The sequence below is a fragment of the Manacus candei genome, unplaced genomic scaffold, assembly GCF_025592945.1.
Source record: "Manacus candei isolate 608988 ecotype Guabito, Panama unplaced genomic scaffold, ASM2559294v1 h1tg000009l, whole genome shotgun sequence".
NCBI lineage: Eukaryota > Metazoa > Chordata > Aves > Passeriformes > Pipridae > Manacus > Manacus candei.
Window position 1 is genome coordinate 4,768,655 of NW_026138057.1, and position 20,239 is coordinate 4,788,893.

General features: G+C 37.0%; 1 protein-coding gene across 4 annotated transcripts in view; it reads right to left on the reverse strand.

Moving 5' to 3' along the window:
* The window catches only part of SHANK2 (SH3 and multiple ankyrin repeat domains 2), a 339,413-nt gene that overhangs the window by 32,845 nt on the left and 286,329 nt on the right, over positions 1-20,239 (reverse strand). For all 4 annotated transcript variants that reach the window (XM_051776895.1, XM_051776897.1, XM_051776898.1 and 1 more), the window contains 3 exons: positions 9,256-9,391; positions 6,602-6,682; positions 3,535-3,555 (listed from right to left, as the gene is read on the reverse strand). In XM_051776895.1, the coding sequence (XP_051632855.1) occupies positions 3,535-3,555; positions 6,602-6,682; positions 9,256-9,391 (238 nt within the window). The remainder of the gene's footprint in view (positions 1-3,534; positions 3,556-6,601; positions 6,683-9,255; positions 9,392-20,239) is intronic.

Sequence of the window (20,239 nt, forward strand, 5' to 3'; positions counted from 1 at the left end):
TTAGTTCCAAGAGTTACCTGTTAATTTTAGATTCTGTGGCACAAGTTGTTAATCAGCACATTGCCAGTCAAGTGCCAAACTTTTGCTGGTGGAAAACATAGGGTTAGCGCTGTTCCCTTTTTGAAACTTGCCAATTTTCAATACTTTTCTCTTACGAAGTGTTTTACCAGTACTCATGTTGTAGCCACAGCCCTAATCCTACACCTTCTTCCTGTGGACTCCCCATAAGTTACACTCCAAGTTGTAAAATCTCACTACATCAGCAAAAAAAAGGGCTGGTATACATGTACTTCACAAATTCCACCCAGAGTCACTGCTTTCTACTTGTGATAAATGATAACCCAACCTTTTCCTCATCACTACATTGCTGTCTTATTACAATTTCAAATAGGTAACGCAAATCAATTACTTACACGGGCAACCTTCAAGAATTCTTCATTAAGCCTGATGCCTTTTGCTCTCATCTTCTAAAACACAGTGTCTGGTGGAGGTCAGAAAACCTTCTTCCTACAGAGAAGCACTGCAGATGCTGGAAACTACCACAGGAGTTGAGGCTGTGAGTGCTGTAAAAGTTCCTTTGGTGGTATTCCCATTGTTTTCCTGCAGACAAATCTCCATCATCAACTCCACCACAGTGAAATAAAGAAATGATTTTTGAACCAGACGACTTTAGGAGTGGTTTCTTCAAACATAACAGAACACTGTAAGCTAATCCACTGTTTGGCATTCATTTATATATATTTGCTCTGCAATTTCATTGTTTCAGATGCCATTGGAATGTGCCTCCTTTGAAACAATGGACAACAGGAATGGGATGAAGTGTGGACACTTACTGCAGACAGAGCTAATAATATTTCTTTTGAATGCCATCAACTGATATTTTTCTATTCAAATTCCAGTAAAGACTTGATGCCAGCTAACAATATTCTGTGTTGATGATATCACAGTTATTCTGTATCTGTAAGGTGGTGATAGACTCTAAACTCTTCAGAGGAGGAAAATCCTATATTTATATTTGATACTGTAGCCCATATCAGACCCCAAAGACCAGTATCAACACACATATTTCATCAGTGTATGGTATATATTAATGTTTTATATTGATTACCATAACAAATCTAAGAACAAACCAAACATCATCCCTAGCCACAACTGAGATTCATGTGACACTGCCAGTGGAATATCTCTTAATGGTGAAGAATTATTTATCCTGTCATTCCCATTTTGCTACAAAAATTTAGCCTGCTCTAGTCTTAATTTTATACTTTCTCTTAGAGAACTTTATATTAGGCATTTTAAAATTAAACACTTCAGTTTTCACTGAAAATCCCAGATTATTCACTAAATCAAACCCATTTCCTGTCAGGAAAAAAAGAAAAAGCTTAGGAGCAGGATGTTTAAATAATGTTTAAATAATGTATCTAAACATTTGCAGGTCTTAGTTTATGGATGTGTTCCTTAATGATCACATAATTTTAAAATTCTCCATCCACAAGAAGTTATTGATTAAACAAGTCAAAGCAAGAACTGAAGAAAAAAGCCCTTTAAAGGCAAGCTTTTCACCAGCTGCATAAACTTTCTATGAACAGAGTTAAATTTATTTTAAAACATTAATTTTGAAACTCAAATGATACCCATTTTGAAACTACAATGATATCTATTTTCTCCAGTGATGACGAAAATTATGACCCCAAGTTTTCCTTTTAATGTTTAATTTTCAGAGTATTTTTAAACCTTCATTTAAATTTGCTGCATGAATATTCTGGTTATTCTTCAGTATTAATGGAATTACATTTTAAGTGCTACCTCCAACAAATTGCTGCTACAACTGTTAGTTTACATGTTGCCACGACTTACTCATTCTTGGAATTTACAATCTTTAGAATTCTTGGAAAACTACAAATCACAAATGAAAGAAGAATGCCTCCTCCCCATCCCAAATATCCCACAAAACCCAGAAGGTAGTTTGACTGTTGAAAACTTCACATACACATCTTAAAGTTGGAAGCTATCCCTGAGTCAGGCAACTACTACAAGTCAGTGGCACAAATGAAGCACCGCTTAATTTTAGTGATTCATGCTATGCAACTGCATTAAAATGACAGTACTGCCCATGCCATGCTGCTCCAAACCTAAAGATTTTATTACCTATCTTTTTAGACACAACTATCATATCCTGAATATAAAAAGTACAGCCTATGTCCTTCTCCTCTCCTGTCCTCCCAATGAACCAGAACCCATCTCCAGAGACAACCAACAAAACCAGTCAAACAGAACCACAGAAGCCGTTATTTTTATCTTATGTCTCTCTTGCCTCTGACCCAGAAAACTGAATTTTGAGTTGACAGAAGACTCTACAATAACAATGCAAAGAGTTTTTTTATATGCTGCCAAAATATATTTTTCAGTAGCCATGTGGTTTATTCTCTGAATGGAGAATGGCAAATATCAGTAGGTGGAACCTGTTTTAATGACCTGAACGGAGGTCAGGAAAGAGCAGAAAAATAAAGAGTGGAAAATAAACCAATTTTGTCCTATTTAATGTTAAAAAGGAAAAGCTTCCCTGTTGAGAGAAGACACTGCCTACAGCCTAACTTTCCTTTCCATGACACTGAGCTTTGTCCAAGAGCAGGACACAGCCTGTTTTTCCAGCTACCACCCAGGGTCTCAGACAGGTTTGAGGCTCTTCCTCAGGCCAGACGGCATGAGAAGGTGGAGATGACACGGTCCCTGCTCAGGAGAGCTCACAATCTAGGAAAGCAAAATGACGTATAGGAGCATGGAAAAATACAGCTCAACACAAACAAATTCTGCATAAACGTATGTACATTGATAAAAGCTCTTCAAATAGCACCACTACTTCTACCTGCCCCTCTGCCTAGCCATCAGTGCTTGGATGGTTGCTTAACAGGGATCTAGGGAAAGTGAGTCTTTAGGAGAGATGTCAAGGAGAAGATTTTATGGATCAGTCCAGGGAGGGCACGCCATGCATACGGGACAGCGTGGGAGATGTTATGTTGGGAATTAAAAATTGTGCAGAGCAGCATTTTCTCCAGGTCAAAAGCCCAGGTGTTGTGTGCAAGATCCCTACTTCCTGAGACAGAGACAGCATGGTTTTATGGGAGTAATGTGTGGCCACTAAAAAAGACAAGCAGAACCACTAATGTAGGACTACACTGAGGATGTTACTGGCCACTACCTCTCCGTGGCTGCCAGTGAGCACAGTAACTGTGAGGAGATGAGATGGAAGGGTTTGGAAAAGAGTTGGATACAGAGAAGGAAAAAAGGCAAGATGAAGGAAAGGAGACAAAAGGAAGAAATGTGGGGAGTATTTTCAAATGTGGTCTTCTGTTTGAGTTCTTAGCGTGTTTGCAATTTATTAACTAAATAACTAAAAAACATATATAATAATTAATGTACATTTGACACCATAAAATAAACTGGACCATATGCCAACATTTACATTATGTTATTATCCTTCACTATGGAAAGGTGAGAAACAGGTTAAACAAGAGACAAAATGCTTCCCCTTACCCTTCTTCTTCCGTACTGAAGCTTGGAAATAGAAAGGGAATGAACTGTGAATCAATTCTGAAGGTAATTTTTTATATGCTAAATCCTTGTCTGTCATTTTAAGCATAAACATTATTCTTCCATCTGAGATGTCAGTCTCTCCCTGCTCCCCTCCACTAAACATGTATCTATCAAAACACAGTAGACAAAATCTGCTTTTGCCAAGATGTTTATCAGGGTTTGTATTAAGAAATTTCTCCTCTGCAGGTATTAGGGACACATGTACAGTTAATTTTTTTTTCTGAATTTTTTTTCAAAACAGTAATTGGGGCAACTTATTGACACCAGGGCTTTCAAACTATGACAATAGGGTATTTTCAAATCTTTGCAGGTTGAAGGGGAAAGGAATCATGAGCACAAGTTATTTGCTATCTTTGGGATCAATTAGTTTAAAAGAGAACAACTGAGATGGTCTGCTCAGTGTTATGAAGAACAGGATAGCTAAAAACACATCAATAAAACTGTAAGTAGCGTTCAGAGCCAGGCAAAGGAAGTAACTGTAATGACTACAAGATGTATAATTAAAAAAAAAAAGTTGTTTAGCTCAACTAGGAGACATTACAAAACTATGTACTCTAAGGGAAAACAAGTGGGGAATTTCTACTTTTCTTTCTATTACATAACAAGGGACATTCAATAAAATTAAAAGCATCACATTTAAAACCAATAAAAAGGAAATACATTTGTACACAGCACATAATTAGCCCATGGAATTCTTTGTCATGAGACGTTATTGAGACCATGAGCTTCTCCAGTTCAGAAAAAAGGATTACACATATATATTGATGAGAACATCCACAGAGTTCATTTATAGATCTTTCCTATTTAGTTTGCATATACATGTTATGAAATAAATGCTTATTCATTAGTTTAACGGATATAAAAATGTGGGTGTTCTCATAGTTCTCACAGATGTCCAATATATACACATATACATATAGAGATATATAAATTAGAGATAAATACACACATACAATCTGTGGTTCATGTCAGAAGACAACTTTAAACTGATGATAGGGAGAACATTTTCATTTGGGAAGCTTGTTCAGTTGTGCAATTTAGCAATTCTTGTTCCTTCTGATAAGAACCCTTTTACAGGGCAAATATGAAAATAGGTTGACCACAGATTTTATTTATAACAGTAGTTATATTGTTTGCTACGTTGGCAAGGGTTCAGAGTGTCACGCAAGTGCCATTTACAGCCTTATTTAGGAAGAAAACAAATTTATGCCATTCCTATAGCTTTACTAGGGGACATAAACTCCTGGAACATGGTGCAGGGCTATTCTTCAGAATAGCAAACTCTTGCCACTGTAATATTTGCCCTGTCTGGATAAAGATATGAATGGGAAATGTGCTTAAATATTGAGATGTGTCCCATGGCTGCTTGTTAAATGAGTTGTGGTGTTTTCTGCCAGTTGGGGAGAACAAACAGCAGGTCAAGTGCTACAACATGAACTGGGGGTGAGGAAGCTAAATTAGATGGTCCTCACTGCAGGGGGATGTTACTATTAACAGGTTGTTCTACCCCAGGAAAGAGTGCTGCCTCTCTCTGCTTTGAGAACAGTATCCCCTATGGAAGATTGAAAAGAGAAATAGAAGAGTATCCTATATTTGAAAGCAATTTGCAGAAGAGGATAATGAAGGGCCAAAAAAGCAAAGTTTTACAACCTTATAGCAAAAAAAAGCACCCAGACCCAAAAAGTGGCTCCAGAAAGAATATTTTACATTTTAAACACAGAAGAAAAATGACAGAGCATTCACAAAGTGTTGATACCTTTAGCTAAGCTCCTAAACTTCCTGACCCAGAAAAATCAAATTTTCTGAGATCTGTTAGAGCTAAATAATCAGACTGTTCAATTTTGGTTTTCACTTGGTTGTTACACCATAGAGAAGACAGTGCTCACTTCAGCCCCCCTCTGTTGGCAAGACCTCCCACTGGACCTGTATGACTTGACTCCCTTAAAGATGGATGGGGTCCATCTGCCCCAGAAAACACTGACTTTCAGGGGAAAAAAAGTGGCCACAAGGCTTTGATTCCTTCCAGTTGGCCTTCATATGAATCCATACCAGAAAAAAGAAAGATTATAAAATGTAAATATTTAAATCAATGTAGAATTAAATGGAAAAAATGGTTTTATTGTATGATTTATTATCATCTATTACTCTGCAATGAGGGATGTGGTTTGTTTTTATACCCAATTATCACTTGTTAAACACACTGTTTTACTGTTATAGCCATATAGAAATATGCACTGGGTTTTTCTCTGTGTGTATATGATTTATTCATAACATATTTCTTAGTCTAGCTGCAGAAATTCTACTTTTTAATGACCTAACCGGCTAAAACCAGGAAGAAAATACCTTCCTCATTTCTAGAAAATTAAAAATTTCCAAAGAATTATGCATATGTAGGATTGGATGATTAAGCAAAGGAATCTACAGTCACATTTCTTAAAATTAGCAAATAAAAGACTGAATGCTCAATATTTTTTATTATCAATAGAGAGGAATTAAGTTTATATCATGCACAGGAGTCAAAGTGATATCATAATATGCACTTTTTTCAGATCAGCTTAATGAAACAAGTTGAAGTTGAAGCTGCTTTAACACTGTCAGCTTTTAACAACAGCTTCTGGCAGCTTACCTTTATCCACTAATGAGAGGCCACAGAAATTTAAAATAAAACAATATTAGATGAACTGCAAACTCAGAAAGCAAAGCTAACAAAATACGACACGGCATTATTTTTTGTGTGTAGATGTGCCAGACTCTGATGATGCACAAAATGTATCAACATTCTCCTGCGTAGCAGTAAAGGCACAAGTTTAAACAAAAATAATTCATGCGAGTCATGCACAATTTGAACTCTCCAGAGATGCAGCATTCTTAAAACCTTTTCTGTTCTACACACTGTACACAGTGCAGCTCCCTTTAATCAATTTAACACATATACATCTATCTATCTATCTATCTATACATATTTACATTTCTACTAAGCCATGCTTGCCAAAAAACACTTTCTTACCAAGCTCTTCAAGCTCTGAGGTCATTGACTTAGACCGCAGGGTCAGTGCAGTGGTTGGAGCTCGCTTAGGAGGTGGTGGGGCTTTGCATTAAATAGAAAAATACACAGTGTAAGGAAACACCTTCAAACCCTACATTTACATCCACAATTTCACCTCAATTTAAAAAGAATAAGCTACATGAAATAAGGTAAGAATAAATACATACATGCGGAGGAAAAAGCCCTGAGATGCTTTTCCTTTACTGAATTTCTCTACTGTTTCTGGTTTTAGCGTAGGCTGTTTGACACATCCGCAAGCTTTTATGTAACACAGGATACATAGAAACACTTAAAGCTAAATAACTGTGCCCTTCTATTTTCTAGCAGGAAAAAGGCTTCCTAGATGAAGGGCCTCACAGCAGTTGTGCCTCTTCTAAGGCTAAAAACCTCCTGGATAGCAGCCAATCTCTGCCAGATTAATTTAATTTGTGAAGAAACTGTTCAATCTGAGAAATATAGGAAGATTCAAACTGATCTGAATAGTTATGGTGAGTCTAGGGGAAACAGATGATCCTCAGAATAAAGAAGATCTTAAAATATCAAGACGGTCATCTAGCACAGGAACTAAAATCCAGCATGTGCTTTAGAATCCTGAGAACAAATGTTTCTAGTGGTCAGAAAGGAGCTTAACATCCAAAAAGAAAACGGAGACTTCCAGTCAACATCCCTGGCCCTGAGACACCAGGAAAAATTAAGGATTCTCAAGTGTTTTGGTCAATACAAAATGCCTATAGCATTTTGAAAAGAGGTGGCAAAGCAGTTTGAGGGTAAGAATTAAATGAGGTTGGGTATCTGACATCTGACTGATGGCAACAAAGTCCTTCCACACAATTCCAAAGGTACAAAGGCAATTGCCAGGAAACAAGCAAGGCTACAAATTGCCATCAAAAAGGGACAAGATTCAAAGGGGGAAGTGGTTGGTAAATGATGCATTATCACTAGGAATTACAAGATGACAAAGAACTGGATTTGTTTTTATAGAAGCAACTTCCCTTTGGGTTGTAGACAACAGCACTTTTATTTCACTGAATGGTTTGGGTTGGAAGGAACCTTACAACTTATCTTCTTCCACCCCCTGCCATGGGCAGGGACACCTTCCACTAGACCAGGTTGCTCTAAGCCCCATCCAATATGACCTTGACACTTCCAGGGACAGGGCAGCCACAGTTTCTCTGTGAAACTTGTGCCAGAGGCTCACCATCCTCCCAATAAAGAATTTCTCCCTGACATGTAGTCTAAATCTACTCTCTTTAGGTTTAAAGCATTGTCACTACATTTAAGGCCAATATGAAAAATCCCAAAAGGCAGAGATTAAAGGTTTGTTTAAAATGTGTGAATAGTAATTCCAACAAGCCAAAAATAATGCAGGACCATGTTTGGACATGACATAAACATGGCCTTTCCCTCCCACTCCCAAGGTGGGTTTAATTTTATTTGGTTCTTTTTTATTATTATTTTTTTGATAAGCAGTAGATGTGAAGAACATTCCCAGTGTAGACAGAAAGTTTTAGTCATGGACTAGGAGGGAGCCCTGGGCTTCCAGCTCCTCACCCCCTCTTGTGTTGAAGACCCAGGTGTCTGACAGTGATAATTCAAGGAACTGGTGGGAGGAACTAGAATTTTTAAAAATGTGTTACTGCTGTACTAAACACTAGTTAGCAGCAGCAATCTTTCCTGCTTAATGATAATTATGGGGGCCTAATGAATTCCCAGCATAGCTGTCACCTGAGCAAACTGAGGGGCATCTGAGGTGAAGGAAATAGGTAAAATCCATTTTTGTTTCCTTTTTTCTATTTTTTTTTTTTAGTGAAGTTTTAGTGGTGGTTTTTTCATGTGAGGAACACACTGAAATTCTTAAGAGAGTAGCCCAATCTTAGGATATAGGTTAACCCATAATGTCCATTAAATTTAATTAATAACAAACCAAACAAACCCTGGGTTTGGAAAAAAACCCTATCCTGTTTGTACCCAGCCAATTCTTTCCCAAAGTCTTTGTGGCACACAATGTCATACAAACCTCTCTTGGAGAAGCTGTCTTCTCATTATCAGCCAAATGGCAGAAAAAGCATCTTAGTGTGTTGTCTGTTGATGAGAGGTGAAGGGATATTCCCTGGCTGGAACAACTCCTCTATTTTAATTTCATGTAGAGGAATTTTCTCATTAAAATGTACTTTTTTTTTCTACCAGAACTTCAGTCTAAACGTATTGCTTACTTTTGTTATTCTTTCTGCAAAAGATGCAAAAGTTCTCAACGATTTCAAGAGATACTCTCATCCCAAGTACATTTGCTATTAACTAATAAAAGATCATCTGTTCTTTGTGCTTTTGTTCTCTCACTACTGCAAGAAATGTTACTACAAGATCCTCAAACATATACATGTATAAAACCCCATAAAGATTAACTTTCATGGCAAGCAGGATGAGAAAATATCACCCTTTTTGTCACTTATTAATGCATAAGCCAAGAGAATTAAATTACTCTAAGTTAAACAAGAATAAGGCATTTAAAAACAAAGTCTATAAATCAGAATTTATAAAGCAGTATTTTCATGCCTATATTTTCTTTTCTGAGAAGCAAAACCAAAAGAGTCCATCAAGAAAAGAGAAGAATGTACCTTTCTTTCTAGCTGTGTCATCTGGATCAAGATTCCTGGTTACTGTGACAACCTTAAGAACGAGGTGATTGCCCCCTTGCCGAATCATGTTCACCACCTGCCTGTGGCCAACTTTCACTACATTCTCATTATTAACCTGCAGAGAAAGAAAAGAGTCTTTCAGATCAAAATGCAGAAAACTTTTTGTTCCAGCAGTTTCAAAAACAGAAGGTGGAAAGGGCAGGAAGGTACAGAATTTCTAGTTACTGTCTTTTAATAAAAATACATATTTAACAAACAGTGGACAGCTGATGAGATGACAGAAAAACAGAGACATCTTTTCAGGAAATATGCAACTAAAGAAATTCAACCAAATCCTCCCCTTTACATATTTTATATACAGCAAATAACATTCTCCTTCTGCAAGTTTCTCATGTCCTGGAAGCAAAGGCAACAGGACCATACCAGGGCAAAAGAAGAGTGGAAAAAGAAGAGTGACCTACATAAAGCCCTGTGGTCATGCCAATTCAACTTCAAACTGCACTGCAACATTCAACTTCAAAATATATATTTTATAATGTAGATATATCTACATTTTCTCAGTAATTCCTAGTGCTCCATCATCCTTTTTGCTGAATAAGTCTTTCCATAATATTAATTAATAGACACAGAAGAAAGCATAGGCATAGAAGTGTAAATAAGCCTGGATAAAAGTAATTTATTTATTCATTCAAGCTATAAGGAGTCACTGGAAGTTCTCTGAAATTTGAAGGATGGCAGCATATAAGATTGAAGTGAGCTATTTGAACACAAAAGATATTGAGGAATGGAAGCAGAGATGCTGCCAAAATACATGCTGGGAAGTTGATCTCTCTCCAAAAATCAACTGACTCAGTAATATTTCACTGAGATCACTCAATGCCTTCAAAATGAACAGTCATTTTCAAAGTGTTTTTAGCTTCCTCTGTTTATTCTGACAGGCTGGGCATCTCACTCTTAAAAGAATTTACAGTTTAGAGCAAAATGTCTCATTAAATATTATTGCCATTTAGAGATCAAACAGCACAAGCAGCCCCACTCCAACTTGAAATTGGTTTTCCATCCATGTATTGAAGGAAAATCTTCCCTTTTTTCAGACTTTAGCTGAGACAAAATGTATTTTAATGAAATAATGTATTGGTAAACCATATTTTTAATAGAATGCTGCAATCAGAAGCTGTCAAGTATGAGCTGTCTATAAGCTTGAGATGCTTTTTGAGATGCTTTTTTGGTTTCATACACAGTGACGTAGGTGTAACACATGCTGAACATCCAGACCTGTTGAGCAGGCAAATATAAAAGTTCTATCATTCTGTGGAGGTGGAGGGTATAAAAGAATATCGATTTAAATAGGACTCTTGCTGCTTGGTTTTATTCTACACCTTCTTAGCATCTGGTATTTAATTCCAAGATATGATATTTATTTAGCTGGACTGATGGCATCTAAATTTAATCTGTCTAAAATACTGAGACAAACAGTTATCCATTTCCTTCCAGTGTTAAAACCTCAACCAGGTAATTCTTTTCTGCAGCAAAAAAAAAAAAAAAATAAATTAAAACATTATGTAATTAAGAATTATGGAATGGATCTACTCTATTTTTGCTGGAATTAAATTTTAAGCTTGGAAGCCAGTGAAGATTACAATAAAATCCCTAATACTGTCAAAAAATAGGGTCCTCCAAGTAACCCAAAAGTTAATATTAATCAAACACATGCACACTTCACTAGTTTAAAGTGATAAATGTGTAAAATTATAAACAGCTTATGCAGTATCCCATCTGTTCCCATTGCTATGTGCAACGATATTTAACATTTAGAGCAGGAGCAAATATATACACAACACATTTCTGAAAGCTGCCTCAGAAACAGAACCTCCAAATCACTGTTTATAGCAGCTTTGTTTAAAAGGCTTGGTTACAAGAGATGGTACCAAAAAGATTTACGTGGCGAAAATAAAAATACTGATAGGAGAGCTGAAGGTTATTTAACTTGAGGAGTCTGCTGAAATAATTGAGAACAAAAGAATCATGAAACCAGCAGAGCAGAAACTCATCTTCATTCTTTAGCACCTCAGGGGGTAAAACTGGAGCATGATTACAAAGCAATAACTTTGGAACTGTCAATAGCTTATAAAGAACTAAATTTCAGAGACATTATTTATTTATTTTACCCTTCTTCAGTATTTTATACAGAAGCCAAATGACTGCAGAAATGGTCAGTAAGTGGTGAGTAACCAGAGTTCAAGCAGGGGTTTTTTGATGGTTTTAGTTTGATATTATTCAGCAAAGATTTTCCAGGTGTGAATAATTTGATGAGTCTGTCTCTCCACTTCCATCTCAATCTTTGGCAGGGGGGAGATGATCACTGCACTCTTCGCAAATTACCTGAAGGAGGTAATTTTTTTACAATCTCTTTAAAACAAGTAAAAAATCAGTAAAAGAAAACAAAATCCCAAACAAAAACTGTAAGAAAAAAAATCTATTTCACCTGTGCCTATTAATTTCATAATCATGTGTGTTCTTGGAATTAATGAAATGTAGTCACATTCTTCAAAATACTAAAAAACTATATTTTTTTTAGAGGCAAAGTGTTTAGAAGGGAGTTCTGTAAACAGTCAAATAGTAAAGTTGGTTTGTAGGCACAAATTTGTGTTTTTCCCTGTTTTCCTGTATCTTTCAGGATATTTTCTGTAATCTTTCATGGCAAAATCTTAAGTTCTTCTTTTACTTCGATTATTCCCCCAAACTTTCCTGCACAGAATTTTTTATCCCATGTCTTTCATAAATAAAGGGAAACAGATAAAGAAATAGATATGTGCTGGGGCTGGTTCTATGCTACATCAATGGCAACTGCTCATGTAACAAGCCAAATACAAGGAAAACTGTCCCTTGGGACAAGCCAAGAATTTCAATAACTCTCCTCTATCCATTCCTGATGCTCAGGAAAAGCCTCAGAATTCTGTATTTTTGAAGATCATACTTTATCACTATTTGGTTAAAAACTGGGCAGTGGGATGGAAGTTACTCTGAGAGAATTTGAGAAATAATTTATGAAATAATATGATCTCATAGACAGAATATCTTTTAAAAATAGCCTAATCTGTAAGCCTGAGCTGTCTAAAGCTGAGCTAAGTTTTGAAGCTTAAAGCTCCAAACCAGAGACTGTGATCAACAACAAAGTTCCTCTTACACAAAGAGGTTTGAACACCAACGATGAAGAGTTCTCTCTCCAACATTTTCTCAAGAGATGATTCAAAAATATGGAGCAAACCAGTGACAAAGACAAGTGCCAGTCACAAACCTCTCTGTTTGTAACATCCAGGTCCACCGCTCTGATGTTATTTTACTGAGAATTTAGTCACAACAACATCTAAAACCCAAAAACCCCCCAAATCACGAAATTTTATTCCAGAATAATGATGTGGATTCCAAGAGCAAAATATCAGTCAGGTAATCAAATTTTTTTATATGTGAAATATTCCCTGCCTGGAGAGCCCTCCTTACAAAAGATGATACATGAACACACATGGATTATCTGAAAATTTTCTTCCTAAAGATTAAATTTACACTTCCACCCCCCAAATAAATGTGTAGTTCCACAACTTAAGAAAATGAAAGTGTATTATTCTTTATAGTAATTATTCCCCACTGAAGCTACAATGAGGTGGGTCCCCATTTTTTTGCCACACCCCATCATCACCACAAAATATTTGATTACAAAATATTTGCTGTGTAAATACATTTATTTGCTTACACAGGCAGATTTAGGACAAGAAAGAACAAATGCTATTATTTAAAAATGTGATTTTTTTTTTTAAAAGAACGAGTTAATGAGATGCTGGGGTAGATTTTGTGGGTATCGGGGCAGGCTGGATAAAAGGATTTTTTTTCAGAAATGCATAGATAGGCAATGGGTTGAAAAAGAATACAATACAATACAATATAATACAATACAATAAAGCAAAATAGTAAAATAACCTGTACATTGTAGGAGAGCAGATGCCTGAGCTGGAACACATTCACCAGAGCAGCCTTCCTGTAGGAAGGTGCAAAAGAAAAAAACACTACAAGAGAAAGAGACCTTTGGAGAGTTTGTTCTATTAATAATTTTTAAAAAATCTTAATTTCTTCAATGCATCGTCCTAATCCTTCCATTACCTAAACATTCTCTCAGTGGAAAAGGTAGTCAGTCATTTTTAACACTTATTAAGTAGACAAAACTCCATCATTCCCCTTGGAATGGCCATTGGTTACAGCTGGGAATGCGCATTCTACCACAAAAAGCTTCTCAGAAGCTCTTTCTTATCCACTGAACTACTTGGAAAAAAACCACAACAAAACCCCAAACCCATTACACACACATTTACAAAGCCCTGCCCACACAGTTTCTAAAATTCACCATTTTTGGTAAATATTTAACACACATAAGCCCAATTACAATTTGCACCAGCAAAATAAAGTGCCCACATGTAATTTTGTGGGCTCAAATTAAACTTTTGCATCTCAAGTCCTACACAGGACACTGCCTAAGCCTGTCACAAACCAGGAAGAGTTTCCAGGATTTGTCCTTGACAAGTATATTTAGTGTGTAAAATCCTATTATTTGCTTTATGTTAAAACTTCTAAATTCATCCTAAATGTTGAATGAAACAAGTCCATGGACAGCATGAAGATAAGCAGTCCACCTAGAAAGGCTTCCGTGAAAGCCAATTTTAGCAAATTCTGTTGGCAGCATCCTTTTCCCTGAGTATTCCAGGAAAGGACTGAATCAAAACATCTGCTGATAGAGCTTAGAGGCAAGTTAAAAAGGTCCAAAGCCAAAAGATGCTTTGGTTTAATGGTATTTTATGTGCTTAAAAAATGCATTTAATCACAACTGATATCAAGGTTCATTGTCTCAAAAGCACATGAATTTAACCTGCATCTTAGATTAAAATAGAGAGTAATAATATAATATATAAATGAGTCCCATAATGGCAATTAATTTATGAATTTATCTCTGCAAAGCCAATTACTCCCATCATACCCTAGAAGCTTAAGCAGACAAAAGCAGATGGCTTCAGTCCACCAGGCTCCAACTATTCATTTGAACAATTCCTGAAACAGGCCTTGAACAGTCTGGAAAATTCCTGAAAACTTTCTAATAGAAATGGAAAGTTTGTTTTCATTCTGATCTCTAACACAGACATCTCTGAGTGCTATTAGTATTTGACTATATCCCATTTAATCAATTGTAAAATTAAGTGTAAAAGATGCTTCAGAGACTGCGTGGACTCTGTTGACCTTCTGACTCTGTGCCTAAAAGGCACTATTAAAAAAAGAAAAGTTTCACAGAACCAGGGATACAAGGATGTGGAAATTCCAGCTGACATCTTGCAGTAGTAATTTTTTTATAGTAATCCACTTGCTCATAGATTTACCTGGACTGGTGGCCTTAATACGTGGGAGGATGGAAAGAAGATGAAGCCAGTGAGCACGGAATTGGACAAGGTGATCATCAGAGGCAACTTCCCACCTGAACTCTGTCATTCTATGGGGTTTTTTCCAAAGAAGAATTATTATAGGGAAGTACAAACCACCTTTCAGGGAAAAAAGCACATATGAATTACAGGACAAGCATCAAAACCATCTGTAGCACTGCCATGGTGCAAATTTCTTTGCATAAAATGAGATATTGGTGGATACAAACAGGATATAAGATGTCTAAAGGAAAACACCTGTGGATTCACTGTGTCTCGAGGTTTTGTATTCCATCCTGTCACCACATGCCCCCTGTCTGCATACGGGGGGAATGTTGTGCCTTTCCTGCTGCAGCTCTGATGGCAAGGGGAGGTGTTGCTGCCTGGTGCTTGCTACAGCAAGGGTAGTGGGACAGGCTGGAGCACTGTCTCCCTGCTGAAACCTGGGATCTGCAGGGCTGCTCCAGCCAGGCACAGGCTCTTCCTTCAACAGATCCAGGAGTGGCAGAGCTGTTGCCTCCTGAAATGCAGTGTAGATCTGGAGACAGCAGAGCCACCTAGGAAGCGCTCCAGCGTGAGCCGCTTCATCCCTGTGAGTAGCACCAGCACCACAAACCTTCAGTTGCACTTGGGAACATCTATTTCTGAGAGAAGCATTGGAATGAAGCGACATCTCAGATCATAAACTCCAGACTCCTTGGTTGTCATGGCAACTGCATCACATAATTTGTTTCTAAACATTTAGCCAAGCTCCATCTTGGAACTTCTTCGATTTCTTGTCCCTGTTATTCCTGGTAGGCCCAGAACATTTGAAAAGAAGTGGTATTTTTTACTAATTTCCCTCTTAAATGTGACTTAGTTTATATTTATCCTTTTTTTTACTGTGCCAAACTGCCAAAAGCCTAAATAGCCATGATTTCCCCTACTCTCACTGCATTCTACAAACATATCAGGTGGGAGTAGTGTCCTGCTTTGGTTAAAAGTATTTTAACAACTTACTGTCAGAAACCCAAATGGAGCACAACATCTGTCCAGCCCTTCAAAGCCTTTAAAAATTGTTTTTAATGTTCTAATTTCAGTCAAATCAACTTATCAAGATGGTCAGATGTTCTCCTGTATTTCATCCAACTTACACTGCACCCGTGTCAGTGTTCGATCTCTCTCAAACATGCACAACTTATTTTCTTCTAATAACCTCCCAGATTCACTGGCACTATCCCGTCCTCAATCATCGAATTTTTTTAGTATCCGAGAGAGTTACTCACACACAGCCAGTGGAAAATGTTTGGGACAAAGTACAGCAGCAGAATATTTGATCCTAATGTTGGTGATAAATTGTAAAAGCCCTGACTTTTTCCCCCAAGAGTCACCTTGTGAATTTTGCCCAAGTCACCATGTACATATTTATGCACAGCAACACAGCATAAGAAAACACAACCACACATTTTAATCAAATTGCCTTATCCCCAGTTTACTTTAATTAAGGGTATTCAATAATCATCAGGCCTTACTAGAAAAATTAGCAATAGAATAATATATCAGCATAGCTTCTCGATAACATCTTCTTTTGTTCCACTAAAAACACTGCCAAGTAACAGTGTTGTTTCAGTACAAAACTGAATGGTTAAGTTTGGGTCCAAGCTGACCTCCAAAAAAACCAGCAGGGTTAAAAGTTGCTGTTCATCTCTTACCTATGCCATGATTTTAAAAGTGGAACTATGTTAAACTAAAATTTTAATCTAAAATTTTGCATTTTGCCTACTTATATCTTACCTGAAAGCTATTTAAAGTGAGTAACTCCTGTCCTCATGAGACTGCCGTACACAGAACATTTAAACATCACTCAATTACTTGCACTCTGTCCTATTAAAAATAATTGTCTCCATTAATCAGTATCCGTTACTATTTTGAATCATTTTGTGTAAGCTACATTTCATTGGAGAGGTTCAATTAATTTTATTGCAGTTGATTGAACTGCAGTGAACCACAATCAATTAACTCACACTCAGGATGAATTTGTCCAAGGGCTGTCAGGTGGGAGAGGTGGCACTTTTTCATGTTGGAACTTCTCTTAGGGAAAAAAAATTCTGTGAATTGTGCACATCTGTTTTGCTTTCTCATACACACACTTGATAAGGGGTCAGTTTCTGAGGAATCTTTGGATAGTGCTACACTGAACTGCCATATGTTGATACAAGGAGGGAGAAGTGACTTTCATTTATTCTTTTAATAGAATTATAGAATGGGTTGAAAGGCACCCTAAAGATCACATAATTCCAACCCCCTGCCATTGGCAGAGACATCTTCCACTAAATCAGGTTGCTCCAAGCTACTTTTGTCTTTTCATTTTGTATTTATTTTGCATATCTGAGTTCCATTAGTGCCTGACAGTTCCTCTACTTTCTATTATGTTTGTTTCTTCTTTCCTTAAAATAAACTCACTGAAGATAAGCTGATAACTAATTTCTTTTTTCAAATTCCAATTTTTAAAAAAATGTGTTCTAATTTAAAATCCAGTAAAATTAAAATGAAGTTTGAAGTGCAACAGGGAGTATCTTAGCATTCATCTTGTGAACACGCCTCTTACATTGAATTTGTTCTGAGATGCTATTATAGCCTATAAATTATGGTACACAGACAGCAACAAAGATAGGGCACCAAAAATAGCAAACTAGAGGTCACACATATAGTAATGAAACCTCTCTGGCGTATCTGCCCTTCACAGATGAAACCGTGCACGAAAACCTAGAACTGCTTAACCATTGCAACCAGAGCTGCTCCAGCCTCATGCCTATGACATATCCATAGTTATCCACCCCTGCTGGAGGTTGTTCTGAGGTCTCAGCAAAATGATTTTTCACATAAAGAAAACAAAGGCTACCCAAGCTGCACATTCTGCAGTGGGAAAACAGACTCTTGTCCCTCTACTCTCCTCTGCTGACCAGTCAACACATCCCAGTCTGCCATTCTCTCAGCAGGGTCACTAATGCTTTGTGATGCCCTTCTGTTGAACTGACTCCAGAGGGAAAAAAATTAAAAAGAAGAGGATAACTTTAATCTGGGTCACAAATGATCACTGTGATCTGACTGCTGGGCCAGCGTGGGCAGCACAGTGTGGTTTGTTCACTGACATGTTGTGGATGAGCATCCTTTTGGTAGCCCTGTACCACTATCAACCCCTGTTGCATCCCTCAGCTCATCTGAGACAACAGTTTGCAGGGCAGCATGAATAACAGGATCTAGAGTACACGTCTGAGCCAGCTTTATCCCTGGAGCCAGCTCACTGCACAAGCTCATCCCCACCTTCACCTGTGCAGCTGCTCTGGTGTGTGAGGAGCCAAGGAAGCTGAAGCAGCATTACTGCTGTGCCCTGGAAGCAGCACTCAACTGCACACTCTGACCTCCAAAGTGATGAAATGCTTCAGACCCCAATTAAACAATTCCCAGCTTAACACTTTATAAAAACACGAGGCTGTGTTCAACCCTAAAAATATAATATTTTTTAAAATCAGGAGTACAGCACTATTATGCAAGCACTGAGAAGACAATAGATCTTTATTTGAATTCTGAATGAACCACTTGATAAGTATTTACAGTAGGTAGAAGCTTAGTAGGCTGAGCCCTATTTTTAAAACTGTGCATACCTACACTAAAGGCCATCAGGCAGAGAATTCTAAAGTATGCATCAAAATACAGATCTCTTTATGAGCATTAATAATGCAGCCCAATATTAATTTACATTAGGTAAGCACACATTAGTCAGGCAACACAATTTAAAATTAAACCTTGTACATGTGATATGAACCGACTCGTTCTGTACCTTTCAGTGATTCCCAGTTAAACTCTTCAGAGAGATTACACAGAGATATTGACAGAAAGTGTTGTCATCATGTGTTGATAATCTATATTTGATCCTCCCACATACAGTCACTTTCCAGAAAATGCATCTGCACTAAGAACAATAAAAAAATGTATTCCTCATGCATTTCGCCTTATGCAGGAAAGCCTAATCTTAGAGCACATAGAGATAAAGCCATGTTAGTTTTAACTGTGCTGCCTTAAACTTGGAATCTCTTACAAGTTTATTATGGAGGCCATGTGAATAAGGACTGAAGTCTGGCCCTAAGAAATGCTTAAGCACATACAGAATAATCAAACTCACATAACAAATATTTTCTGTATTAGATTAGAATGACAAAATACCCATCAGTCAGTTGAGTCATGAACTCGCTGGTGTTAGGAGTGTCCCACTCTAATTAAAAATTTATTCATTATACTAACCATGCTGCAGCTTTCTGTTAATTGCCAAAAAAATGTTCATGTTTTATGCAAGACTTCCAAAATCGAATGTAAAAACCCACAAGAGATATCAATCATAGACAAACAGTACACAGCATATCGCAGAATAGTTACAGACATGGAAATGTTTAGTTTAAAATAACCAGCCAAACTAAAGTACAAATAAATTTTAAACTACCTATAATCAAAGAACAAATTTGCATTGCTAAGGCAAAAACAAACAAAAAAACCCTCTCGAGTTGTAGCAGCTTGTTTGCTGAAAGAGGTAATCCTCCTTGGATTAATCACAGAATATCCTGAGTTGGAAGGAACACACTTCAAAGTTCAACTTTTGGCCCTGCACAGGACACCCCATGGCTCCTGGACCTCAAACCCTGCAGTGTAAAACTCAACTACCCAAATTTGCTTGCTTAGAATATGTAATACATTACCTGTATGGCAGATGTAGTTTGTCCTCACTACTACCCAACTATTTATATTCAATTTAGTCTTGATAATTTTGGTTGTTTCTTTAACAGTTCTAGACAGACCTCCATTACTTTGTTTCAAAGTTATTAATTCTTTAATACTAGATCAGAATTGCACTCCAAATCCAGTTCAGCCTTAGACTCACCTTATGATCTTTAAGCCTGTGCTTTGGTTCAACAGCTGTGAAAAAGGGAAAATAACCTCCAGAATCATAGAACTACTTCACTATGTTTCATGTGACCAAACCATCAACCATTTAGGGCCCAATCAACTGACATAGAAAGCATTAACAGATTTGAGTAGGAAACACATCACATTATAAAAAAACAATAATGGACAATCCTCTAGTATCTACTTTTGCTGCATCCTGCTCATCCTATGTTGTAAAAGAATATTCGAATGTATGTCTGTAATAATAATATAAAATAGACATGAGCCTCAAATGCAGAATGTTACACAACATTAACCCAACAAAAGCTCGAAAGCAATCAGAGGCAACTTTTGCAGCTCTCTTTAAAGAAAACAAACTTGTTTATAAGAGTAACTTCATTAATTCATACTGAGGCTTTTTGTTACCACTTCAAAGAAGCGACATTCTAATTTGCTTACTTTCCACACAGAATAACAACTTTGTATCATCTCAAGCAAGAGTATAAGAGCAAAAAGCTTCTCTGTTAAGCAGGAATGATTTATTTTGGTGTTAGTGAACAAGCATCGGAGAAGGATAACAGCAGATTCCT